Genomic DNA, 12725 nt, shown 5'->3' on the forward strand with positions numbered 1-12725 from the left:
ATTTCAGTTCTTTTGGATAAATACCCAGAAGTGAGATCGCTGGATCATATGGTAGTTCTATTTTTAATTTTTTGAGGAACTTCCGTATTTTCCAGAGTGGCTGTATCATTTTGAATTCCCACCAACAATGTACAGGGGTTCCAGTTTCTCCACATCTTTGCCAACACTTTATATAATAGCTATCCTGAGAGGTATGAGGTGGTATCTCATTATGGTTTTGATTTGCACTTCCCTGATGATTAGTGACATTGAGCATTTTTTTATATATACCTATTGGTCATTTTATGTCTTATTTGGGAAAATGGCTATTCGAGTCCTTAGCCCATTTTTTAATTAGGTTATTAGTTTTTTTGCTATTGAGTTGTAGGACATTACCCCAAGTTTTCAAAACTAGGAGACTGAGGGGGTGCTCCATCTGTAGAAGTGGAAAGGTCAGGATAGAGAGGCCAACTCAGGAAATAAATGTGATGTATCATGTTACTCTGGCCTTCAGTTTAGAGACAGAGGAGTTGTTTTTCCATCTCACGTCTTCCCCTCCCAGGACTGTCTCAGAGTTGGACGTAGGTGGAGGCAAAGAAGCAGACATAGATTTTAAGGATTTGTTTCCTTTTTATTTTTCATCAATATTTTCATTTTTTACATCAACAGAGTTGGGTTTAGGGTTCCCCAGGAAAGTAAGGGAGATGGATGGGTCCCTCCAGGGGGTTGCAGGGGAGAGGGCTGCATCCAGCAAGTGAAGGGTGAGGGAAGAGGGCACACACTCGTACACTGGGCACTGGAGAAGGCAGTCCTTTGAGCACAGACATCAAAGAGTTAAACAGTCACCACCTGGTTCATTGTTACAAAATGGGAGTGACCATAGGGTGGGGGGCACCAGACGCGGCATGAGGAGGGTGAATTTGGATTTTCTTTTTTTATTGTTGTTTTCACTTTTTTCCTTTTAACTTTTTTTTAACATTTACAAACAGCTAAAAACTACGACACATCACAGCTACGGTGGGGGAAAGGGGGCACCAAAGAAAGCAGCCACACAGAGTAGGGTGGGGCAGGGGCAGCTTAGCCTACAGGGGCTGTCCTGTGGAAAGGGTGAGATGAGGAGACTGAGGCTTCTGGTCCCTGCATTAGGAGTCCCTGGCTTACTGCCTAACCTCTTCCCACTTTACAGGAGTTGCTGGGAAGGCCCCAGTTCCTGCCCCGCCCCAGCTCCTTGTGCTTTTGATCTGCTGGTTGGACCATATGACTGGTTTCTTTCCCTCCACTGCTCCCCTGCCTGTGAGGGGACAGGTTGGAGGTGGGAGGGCTTCTGTGCTGTGCCTGTCTGTGCTATAGTGGGTAGAGCCTCTCATTCCAGAGGAGGCCTGTGCTTCTTGAGAGGAGGGGAGGAGATGGACCTTGTCAGGTGCCCTCAGCTCTCCCTAGACTGTGGGATTCTTATCCCAGCCTGGCCTAGGGCTCCTCCCACCCAGGCCCGGCACAGAAACAAGATTAGGGGAGGTACTGGGGGAGGCAGGGTTGTGTGTGTGTCCACTGAAGTTACCCTTGGCTTGTATCTGAGGACAGCATAACGACACCCCCACCTCACAGCACGCACACACACACACATAAATGTACACAAGCACTCACACACACAGTCCTGCTGAGCTGCCTCAGAACTTAATATATAAATAAATAAGAATCAGAAAGCTAATTTCATAAAATTCAGGCTTCTTACTTGTAGCCCAAATTGAGAAGGAAATGGAGGCTAGGGGGCTGAGGTTTATTGCTACTCCCCCAGCATCCAACAGGAGGCGTGAGAGGGCACTTTACGCGCTTACGACTCTAAGTTCTTTTGGTCCGTGGTCTACACTAGGCCCCTGCCGCCGGCATAGCCACACGCCTGTGCTTTCACCAGGGCCCAGGCAGAGGGAATGAGGGGGAAGGCAGGAAGCCTGTTCTAGAGTCCCAGGCGCCAGGAAGAGCAAGGGCCTCTCTCCAACACTGGGGAGAAGTGTGGGGCCAAGCCTTCTCTTGGGCAAAGTCACGGGTGGGAGGAGGTGGGGGACAGGGCTGCACCCCAAACCTGGGATGGAGGAGCCTTCCCTGTAGTCCCTGCCCATGGGGTCACGCACGTGCACACACATACACACGAATACACGGCTAAGACACCAAACAGGAGCGGGGAATGAGGGCTCTTTGTGGCCAGGATGGCAGGGCAGGGAAGGGGAAGAAGGAATTGTTGGTCTCACAGTGTGCCTGCCACCCCCGAAGCCCCAGAGACTCTCACTGCAGCACCTGCCCCCGCGTCTCGGGCAGCTTCAGGGCCAGAGAACTACCAAGGGCAAGAGCAGCTGAGGCAAAGAGGATGGGGGCGGCCTTGGTGATTCCCACAAAGGATGTGAAGATGCTGATCCCCAGCACAGCTGCCAGCTTACACAGAGCATTCAGGAAGCCGAAGGCTGTGGTCCTGCTCAGGAGTCCCCCAGCGCAGCACGCAGGATGCAGGGGCCCGGCCCAGGAGGGAGACAAAGGGAAGAGGCATGGGAGGGTTTGTGGGGGAAGGGTGGGTAGGTGGGAAAGTGAAGGAGAGACGGCAGGCAGTGTCCAAGAGGAAGAGGAAAGATGGAGAGATTAGAGAGGTGAGGGATGCACATCAGGGAATACAGATAAATTGGGAGGCAAGGGGGAAAGGACACCAAAAAATTAAGTTAAGACTTCAAGGAGTGAATATAAAAGCTACCAACTTGTAGAGGAGAAACTCAAGGGGAATATGTACCCTTTTACCCCTAAAGATGCCTTTCCCAATCAGCCCCCTTCCTCACCCCTTTTCTGTCCTGTCCTGTGAGCACTAAACCTGCTGCCCTGCCCCTACCACACTCCAACTACCTCTTGTCCGAGGGGTAGAGTTCAACAGTCAACACGTCCAGCGCGTTCCAGGATGCAATGCTGACCCCCCCAAAAAGGCAGAGCAGAGCAATCATGGCTGACTCGCTGTTCCCAAAAGACAGGAAGAAGCAGGAGACACAGGACATCACGCTGGAGCCAGCTAGAGCCGGGGAAGGAGAAAGCAGCATGAGCCTGGCCACAGCCCACACTGTCCTGTCGACCAGCGTTGAGCACAGCCCAGGATGAGACTCTCTTTTTGCCAAGGTACCCAAAAGAAAGGCTTTCCACTCATCCCCAACCTCCCTTAAAATTGTCTTATTAACAATTCAGTACCAACCATTTCTTCAGTGCAGGCTATGGGCCAAGCAACTTGATGGTTTACACGCATTGCTAATAAGGCAACCTCATGAGACAGGTACTATCATCACCGCCATGTTGCAGATGAGACAGCTGGGCTCATAGAGGTAAAGTGACTTGCCCAAGGTGGAGCTGAGATTCAAAACAGATGACCTCAAAGCCTGTGCCCTGAACTTGCTATTCTGCCTACCTCCTACCCCCAGAAGAGCTTCCCCACCAGACCCCTCCCTGTCCTGCAGCCACCCCCAAGCAGAAGACGTGAGAGACAGAACCTTCTATCTTAGCTTCTGGCTAAGCTTTCCACAGACTAAGCTGAGAAGCCCAGTGACAGCCTTCCCCTTCCCCCAGCCCCCTAAACAGTTCCGACACACCACCAGCCAGCCTCCCCGCCTTACCAAGCATCCGGAGCCTGCCAATCTTGTCCATGAGCAGGGCAGACACAATGTTCCCAGGAAGCACAGCCAGCGTCCCCAAGAAGCTGACGAAATACACCATGTAGGCGCCTTCACCTGTCCCTGTCACGTCCAGTGGGCAGCCCTCCTTGTTGTGCAGGAATGTGCTGTTCACCAGACGGCTGTTCACAAACTTGTACTCAAACAAGTCTGGGGGCAAAGGCCAAGACAGGCGGACAGGGCAGATGTGAGAGGGAGGCTGCTACTGCTTATGCCCAGGGCTCTGCCTTTGAGGGGTTTAGCTGGGATGGCTCTCAGAATCATTCAGGACACTCATGGCAAAGCATCAGATAACATCACCATATGAACTAGAACTCTTTACAGCACAAAATGACCATAGTCTACCAAATGAAACAGTGTGGCTGGCTGTTTCCCAGTTTTCTCATTAACAGTGTCTGCTTCTTTCCCATTCATTCTTTTTGTCTGCTCTAGCTGACTACAAGCAGTAGCAGTGCCATGAATTTAGGATAAATTGATGAGCAAAATATTAAAAATCATTAAAAATCCTATCTATTATTTTTTCCTGCAAGGTGGAAAAACTCACCCAGTACTCCATTTTGAGGTGGGAAACCTCAGTCTAGCTCACAAAACCAGCCTTTCATGTGCATACAGTTTGAGAATCACTATTAAAGAAATGGATTAAGGCACTGACTCCCTTTTCTCCACCAAATATCCCTTTTATTGTTTTTCTGTTTCCCAAGGACACTGTTTTGAATGATTTTTGCCCTCTTCAAAAATGCATTAATATCACCACACTGAGCTGTTTCAATTCTAGCCAAAGGCAAAGAAACCTGCTGTTTTTGTCAGATGTTCTATTTATCACAGAAAAATGTTCAATTTCCATTAGATTTTTGTAATTATTGGTAGTAGCTAATAGGCCCCCATACCACCTCCAAGGCTCCAGAGAGCTCAGCTTGAGAACAGTGAGTTAGGAAATGAAGAAGGCTCCTTTTCCCTGGCGCAAGATCCACCCAACCCTTTAGTCTGTCAGCCACTAGCCACCCCACCTTACCGGTGTTATAGAACACGGTGTTGATGAACGTGCAGTTGCGGAAGAAAGTGTTGCTGGATGTGACATCCTCAAAATAACACTCCTCAAATAGGGAGTCCTCAAAGGACACTGACTTCAGACGCAGCCCAATAAACCTGTAAGGCCAGGATGATGAGAGCCACTTTCCCCTCATCCTTAAACCCTCCTCCAAGACTCAGTTCCTTAGTGAAGTAACAGGAAGCTGCAGCGCTGAGGAGAACCACGGCTCCTTGCCCCCAAACACCTTGTCTCCAAATCCCCAGACTCACAAAGGAGGCAAAGGGTAGAAGGGGTGGAAGGAGTGAAGTGCAGAGGTCCCCACATACTTGTCATTGAAGTACTGTCCCCCTCGGTGGATCTGATTCTCCAGGGTGAAGTTAAAAGTCACATGCTCTACACGTTCCCCAGGGAACACTTTGGTGCGAGCTGCATAGTCCACTGCTTGGAGATGGCGGATCATGTCGGGAAACCAGACAGTCAGGCCATAGTAGCTGAAGAGTCAAGGGCAATGGAATCAGACAGGGCTCCAGCATCAGGGCCACGCAGTCCAGCAGGAGGGCGAAATAGAGGAGTCAGCTCATGTTAGGACCTTGCTCACCTCCCCAGCCTCATCTCCTACCTCATCTCATCTTTCACCAATTGCTGTGGTTCTGGGGGACTTCAGGTTCTTCTAACCCTCCCACCATATTATATCTTACCTCCCAGGCATTTGCTCTTCCTTCTGTTTAAAACAGTCTCCCCATCCCACCCTCAGCCTATCTAACTCCTATTCATCCTTTAGGACTTAGATCCCCTCCCCAGCCCACCCCAGATCTGGGCTGGAAAGCCTGCTCATGTGTTCCAGAAGCACTTCCCCCACCGTGGCACCCATCACACTGCTTTACAGCTAGTTTTCTCTAGCTCCTGGACCAAAATGTAAACTCCATGAGGACTGGGACCACATCTATTCCATCGCATCAGAGTACCTGGCACAGAACAGAAATTAATACTGTTCAGCCTGTAATATAAGTTTGATGGATTAATGAGTGAAGTATAGGGTGGAGGATAAGAGGGGCTCTGAAAAGCACCTTCCTCATTATTCATCCCCTTCACTTCCATTTTCTCCACCTCCCTCCCAACCCACAAACCATCACATCCCCCACATACCACCCGTCCCACCCACCTCCTCACCTGAACGACATGGTGAACCACACACCCATCATCATCAGAGTGATGCGGCGATATTCTGGACCAAAACAGGAGAGGAAATTCCCCCAAACCTAGGTGGAACAGGACAAAGCCAGACAGTGGCTGCCAGCCAGTAGTTTTAGCACCGAAAGATCCCCATTCTTCTGCCCTACCACCTCCCTTCAGTTCACGCATCACCCCCACACCCAGGCTCAAGCTCTGCCTTCCTCTCCATCTCTCCCACTCCCTTCTTTCTCTCCACCATCCCATACCCCATTACCTGCCCTCCCAGGCTCAAGGCCCGGACCCCCCAGCGCTGGTACCAGGTCCCTGTGTCTGACTGAATCTCAATCAACTCATCCTCCTGATGAATTGTCTTAATGTGGGTTACCTAGGGTCAAGAGAAGGAGCGAGCAGTCACACAGTCTGTACTTTCCACCCCTTCCAGGTACCTCAGTTTCTCCCGCAGTAGCAAAATGGGAGGCAGGAGGTGGACATGATACCCTGAGGGATCTCGCTGAGGGAGAGTGTGGCCAGAGCTGCCTAGGAAGGTGGGTGGGGACTGCGGGAGATATCCAAAGAGGGGCCAGGTGGGGGCTTGGAGGACTGAGGGGGAGGAGTGTGGCTTACTGAGAAGACTCGCTCAGGATGCCCCTTGGCTCGCATGTTGGTGTCATGGACCTGCTTCAGTACCATCCAGGCCTCATCATGTTTCCCGTTCTAGAGCCACAGACACAATCCCCACATCCAGGTTAGCCCCTCCCTGACCCAGGGTTATAGACCCCCTCCCTCAACCTGGCTTATGGAATCACAGGACACAAAAAGGCTCCTACCCCCAACCCCTATGTGCCCCTATGTGACCTATGGGCACATCCATCATCCACTCTGAAAGAGCCCAAGCGGGAGTACTGCAAGATATCATCAGACTTGGGTAAGAGTGGGGGAATCCAGGGTCCTAACCCAGGTCTTAGGGAATCCCCTGGTCCAATGGAAAGAGAAAACTGAAAACAAGGGAAATGATGATGGTGGGCAAGCATGTAGTCAGAGAAGGGGCAGCATCCTAACCCTGCTGGATCAAGATAAAGTTGGAGGGGGAAGGAGTAGGCAGTAGATCCTCTTTTGAACTGTAAAGTCAGGGCCAGGGCTAGGACCTCTGCCTGCAAAACCTTAAGCCACCCATGGTTGAGCAGGTCCCATGGTTTCTCCACCCACAAAACTCCTCTGGAAACACATTCTAAGACAAAGGAAGCAAGATAAAGTCCCCCAGACCTTGGACTCTGTGAGGAAGGAAAGCAGTCACATAGGACCAAACCAAACCCACAGTGGGTGTTTGAATACAGGAGCCCCTGCTGCCCTTCCCCCAGGCCAGCCCCCACCGCATTCACCTCCAGGAAGAAACGGGGGCTCTCTGGCTGTGTGGTCAGAGCCCCAATGGCAAACACAGAAGGAAAGGCGCAGACGAGGACAAAGACCCTCCAGCTGTGGAACTGGTAAGCGGACCCCATCTGAAAGCTCCACCCTGGCAGGGACAGAGTCACAGCATCAGCAGAGAGGCCAGAGGCTGGAAGGTCCTACCACAGGGAGCACAGGAGAGGAGGGAGTCTGCGGTGCATCTTCTGGGGGCTGCTCACCGTAGTGGGGGATGATGGCCCAAGCCATAGCAGCTGCGTACACTCCACCAATCATCCAAAACATGCAGAGCCAGCTCAAATGCTCCCCACGTTTCTCCTGGGCCAGAAACTCCGAAAAATAGGAGAAGACGATGGGGATGGACCCTCCAATCCTGGAGGGCATTGCAAGAATTCAGCATTGGAAAATGGCCATATTCTTGATCCCCTCCCTGCCCCACTGCTCTGGATCCCCAAGTCCCTTTCATCTTCCGGACCTTTTAAAGAGACTCTTTCTCACACGTGCCCTATAAGCTCCCTCACCACCAGCCATCAAGCACTCATCCTTGGGAATCTGGGAAACAGGCAGGCAGGTCTCGGGGAATGGGAAGGAACAAACATTGAATGTTGAAGATGACTACAGAGTTGGAAGGGAGGGAATATAATTACAGAAAAGAGGGGAAATCCCCAAAGGAAAAAGAGCAAAGAGGCAACTGAGGGCACATATATGGGAGCAGGCCAGAAAAGAGCTTGGAGACAATGCAGAGAGTACATGCAGGTGGCTGAGGAAGTGTAGGAGTTGGGTGGGTCAGGACTTCAGAGTTCTGGCAGGTGGGGGTATTGACAAGGTCTGTTACTGAATGTAGGAAACATTTAGACTCTGGGAAGGGGATAACTCAAGGGTCCACAGGTACCCAGGGGTGAAGCTGAGACCCACTAGGCCTCTTCATGGAGTCAGGCTCAGAATGGAACTAAAGCATAGGGTGGAAGACTCAGGAGTGAACCACACATGGAATGGCATTCTGGACAGGCAGTAGACAGGTCCTGGACAGGGAGAAGCTGGCCTGAAGATGGTGGGAAGAGAAAGGAATTCATTCATTCAACTCACACATATTTGAGGTGCATCTGGTGTGCCTGGCACTGTGCTGGGCCCTAGAGATATAACAGTGACCAAGACCCAGCCCTGCTCTCCAGGGGCTTAGGAAGTGGACACTCACCCGACGCCAGAAAGGAGGCGGCAGAAAAGGAAAGTGCCATAACCCTGGACGAAAGATGAGAAAAAGGCGAAGACGCTGTTGACTGAGAGTGATATGAGCAGACATTGTCTTCGACCCAGCCGATCAGCCAGCCCTCCCCAGAGGAAGGCTCCCACCATCATGCCCAGGTAGACAATGAGGCCTGGAAGGAGGAAAACAGGGGCAGAAGGGGTATGAGCAGACACATTTCAATTCTTCCACTTGCCAAATATTTAAATGAGCTGAAACTGCAGGAGCATGGATGGAGGATCTGAAGGACCTCTAGAAGCTAAGTCTACCCAGAGATGAGAGCAAGTGAGAGAAGATGAATTATGTGAGCAAAAATGGAAGGCCATCTCTGCAGGCCAGGGGTTCAAAGGCAGGGATGCAGGTATGGGAGATCCCTAGAATTCTCCTCTTTCTTTCCCTCATTCCTTCTTGCTCGCTCTTACTTCTCACTCTCTTGCTGTCACGCACACACATGTACACGCACACACATACATGACACCCCCATCTCTGGCTTGCCTGGAATGAGGAATGGATCTGCCTAGATTCTCAGACCCTCCCAGGGTCCCCTCTATTCTCTCTGCCGTGATGCCCTCAAAGCAGCAAGAGGTGTCTCTTATGTTTCCTGGGAAAGAAGCTCCATTGCTTCAATCTTCCCAGGAAATCCCATGCACAGAATCCATCCTTTACTCTTTCCAGCTCCAATACTTCTGGTCCTAAAACTCTCCTGTTTCTTACTTCCTTCATAAAATCAGAGTTGGAATTGATCTTAAAAGTCATCTACTCCAAACTCTACATTTTACCCAGGCCCAAGCCAAGCCCCAGGGAGAAGGGAACTGCCCAAGATCTCACGGCAACTTGGCGACAGAGCAAGACCTGATCCCTTCTGAGTGAATCTAGGGGACTTCCTCCCTCTGGGTCCCCATCAGGAAGGGCCATTAAAGACCAATCGCTGGCCCCTGAACACTCCCAAGGCTAACCAAGAGCAAGTGTGACCAGCTTCTCTGGCTGAAGGCCGAGGATTCTTCCCCTCCCCCGACCACCCCAAACTGACTCTCCTCATGTAAACCAAGGAATTTGGATACTGACTTCTTGTTCCCCCCCAAAGGGGAATGGATCAGGATAACAAGAGGGAAGGCTCTGAAGAAACATTAAATGGGGGCCCATCCCACCATGGCCACCTCCTGCAGAACTAAGCAGACCACCACCCAACCACTGGCCCAAGCCCCAGCCCAGCTGCCCTCCCTCAGGCCTCTCTTGCATAAGCAACCTCACCATGACCCAACCCCCAGAGGAGGGGGTGGGGGTGGAGAGTTTGCAGAGGAACCCTGAACCCTCTGGGGACATCTTGGGAGCAGGGTCCTTGGGAGCCCAGTGGTGAGGACAGGAGCAGTTCTCAGGAACAGGAGTGTTTCCAGAGTTTGGGGCAGGACGGGGCTAGAGTGCTGGTTGAGAATCTTACCCAGCATGCCTTTGTTGGAGTCAGACAGGCACATGTCTTTCTCAGCACTGGGCAGCACGAAGCCCACCACAAAGACCTCGACACCATCAGCCATCAGCGCCAGACCAAGCACGAAATACAGTGTCCACTGGAAGCGGCCATGGCCACACTCCCGTAGGATGGCTTCATACTGCTGGGCCAGTTCTTCCCGTTCTTTCCGCCGCTGTGCCTCTCCGCGGCCCCCAGGGGGGCCCTCCCCATCACCCAAGCCCCCCCTCACTCCAGCCAGGGGTGCCCCATCTGCCATCCGCTCGCCTTTGCCCCCAGACTCTGCATGGGGGATGCCCTGATATTCCCCCTCATAGATCTCATCATCCTCGTCATGGCCCTCAGTGGCATCACTAGATGCGCCACCTTCCTCCTCATCCTGGGCCCCTTCCCCGCGGTAATAGCCGTCAGCAGTGGCAGGGAAGTCATCATCATCGTCCTCCTCCTCAAAGCGGGAGTAGGATCTCCGGGAATATTCATCCTGGACTCTGTCCAAGCCCTTCACCACCTTCTTGGCTGCGTGCTTCTTGACTTCCTTGGCAATGTCTTTGGCCCCACGGATGAAAGCTGCCCGGTCTCTGAAACCCTCTTCCATGATGGGGCTTTGGGAATACTTCACCAGATTTCCTACACTCCTTATTCAGATTTTGCTCAAGGACTTGTGGAGTCAGAAAGATCCCGTCCCCCTGTTACTTAGATGAAGTGTGTTCGAGTATCTCTGGGCACAGAATAGGAGAATATAGGGCTTGGCCAGTGTGTGTTTAGGAGGGGAAAGGAGGGAGAGGAGCTTTGGCCCACACCCACTTCAGTTGGGTGCATTGGGAAGGGAGAAGGGGAGAGGGGGAACAGGAAGGGGAGGGGGAGCCAGGTTGCGGAGGCTAAGCTGGGGAGCCAGGATAACTCAGAAAAGGCTGCTACTTCTCTTCCAGGAGCTTCTGGAGATCTAGAAAAAAATAAGAGGGAGAAAAAGGAGGTTGTGAGGCGTAAGACACTGAAGAAGGCCAACAAAGAGCTCCTGCTGACACAGAGCCCCACCTGGGCCATGTGTTACAGAGATGGCCTCCTTGCCTCAAGTCCCACTCGGTAAAAAGGGATGACTACCTGGGCCTACTACAGGCCAGTCAGTATAAACCCCCTTACTTTGACCTTGGAGACTAGACCCACGGGATTTGCTCCAAAGTTACAGTCATCGACCCAGAGCCCTTCTCACGACCCCCTGCCCCCCATCAAGATCAGACCTTTTGTTTTACCACCAACCTGCCAAGAACACCAGAGGAAATAGAGAAACCAGAACTCCCTACTCCAGTCTGGTCTGGGTTTCTTACTGGGGGTGGAGCTTGGGGAGAAGGTAGAGAAGGAGCACTGAGTCCTCCAACCTGTTGCCTTCAGCCCACGGATGGCATCTGAAGGTGGGGCTTCCACAGTCCTTCCCTCGGGTTTCATGTTTACAGGCCTCACAGGGAGGGGTCTTCTCCCAACATAGCTCAGTGGGTGAAAGCTCAGCTTCCAGAGTCAGACACACTTGGGTTTGACTTCCTGCTTCAGCACTTACTAGCTAAGTGACCATGGGCATGTCTCTGAACCTCCAAACCTTAGTTACCTCTTATTTAAGCAGGGAAAAGTAAGGATTAAATGACATAATGTGTGTAAGCTCTTTACCATAATACCTGGCACGTAAAAATTGATGAATAAATATTAGTTATTACGCTTCACAGTGATAATAATGTACGGAGATGCCCTCTACTCCTTCATAAGATGCCAGAACAAAAGCCCTGTGGGTGCTCCTAAGGGTGAGCAACAGAAAGGGATACTGGCAAGGAGAAAGCTGGTTCAGTGCAAAGCACATGACAGTTACACGACGTAAGCTGAAATCCCAGCTCTGCCATTTACTAACTGATCTTGAGAAGGTCACTTAACATCTCTAAGCCTCAGAGTCCTTATATTTAAATTGGGGATAACAATCTCTATTTCTCCAAGTTGATGTGAGAATTTAATCTCACAACAGACATTCTATTAGTTTCCTTCCTTCCTATTAGATTGAAAAATGTGAAAGAAGCAGCAAGCAGCAAGGGCAAAGCAGGGGAGTCATACTTGGATGCTACTGTATCCTCCCAAAACAGAGTCCCAAGACCCCTCTGTCTGTGTGCAAACGAATTCCAGCAGCTGGACCCACACTGTCTCCCTCCAGACAAACAATGGAAGACTCACAAAAAGGGAGATCCGGAACCTAAGGTCATGGAAAAAAAGGCAGATCAAAATCTAAGAAAGAGGTGATGACTGGCTATTGCCACCTTCCTTCAGGATGTCATAAATAGGCCCCCATTTCACTAGTGGGGGTGGGAGTGGAAATGACTGATCAAACACATACATTTCCAACATGGGGGTCTAAGGTCTATAGTTGCACCTCATTCCCCCATGGCCTCCCTTCCTAATCCCCCTTAATCCTTTCTGCTCCTCCTCCAGGAGTCAAGGAAAAGGGAGTCCATAAATACCGCATTGCGTAGGAGGCTGATGTAGAAGGAAGGGGGCCTTGGACCTCCCCACCATAAAAGTCACCCTCCAGAGGCAGGCATAGGAGAACCCCCTCTTCCTTCATAGAAGCAGAGGAAGCAGGACTAGATTCTGATCAGAGATCATTCCCCTAAAAACATCCTGCCTCCTTCTGCTCCCACCCAGGGCCCTCATTAAATATCACACACACACACACACACACACACACACACACACACACACACACAC

General features: G+C 51.2%; 1 protein-coding gene across 3 annotated transcripts in view; it reads right to left on the reverse strand.

Moving 5' to 3' along the window:
- Positions 1 to 588: 588 nt before the first annotated feature.
- The window catches only part of SV2A (synaptic vesicle glycoprotein 2A), a 15446-nt gene continuing 3309 nt past the window's right edge, over positions 589 to 12725 (reverse strand). Inside the window, exons 2-14 of one of the 3 annotated variants that reach the window (XM_027097834.1) lie at positions 12078 to 12213; positions 9960 to 10929; positions 8474 to 8654; positions 7500 to 7651; positions 7254 to 7387; positions 6499 to 6588; positions 6149 to 6259; positions 5872 to 5960; positions 5028 to 5192; positions 4684 to 4817; positions 3615 to 3821; positions 2863 to 3022; positions 590 to 2443 (exon numbers count right to left, since the gene is read on the reverse strand). In XM_027097834.1, coding sequence (XP_026953635.1) covers positions 2260 to 2443; positions 2863 to 3022; positions 3615 to 3821; positions 4684 to 4817; positions 5028 to 5192; positions 5872 to 5960; positions 6149 to 6259; positions 6499 to 6588; positions 7254 to 7387; positions 7500 to 7651; positions 8474 to 8654; positions 9960 to 10581 — 2229 coding nt within the window. In that variant the 5' untranslated portion in view covers positions 10582 to 10929; positions 12078 to 12213 and the 3' untranslated portion in view covers positions 590 to 2259. Of the gene's footprint in view, positions 2444 to 2862; positions 3023 to 3614; positions 3822 to 4683; positions 4818 to 5027; positions 5193 to 5871; positions 5961 to 6148; positions 6260 to 6498; positions 6589 to 7253; positions 7388 to 7499; positions 7652 to 8473; positions 8655 to 9959; positions 10930 to 12077 lie in introns of all 3 variants that reach the window. The other 2 variants (XM_027097833.1, XM_027097832.1) reach the window with 2 other exon arrangements.

Source organism: Aethalodelphis obliquidens, unplaced genomic scaffold (assembly GCF_003676395.1).
Source record: "Aethalodelphis obliquidens isolate GAN/ISIS:26980383/991018 unplaced genomic scaffold, ASM367639v1 scaffold116, whole genome shotgun sequence".
NCBI classification, from domain to species: Eukaryota; Metazoa; Chordata; class Mammalia; order Artiodactyla; family Delphinidae; genus Aethalodelphis; species Aethalodelphis obliquidens.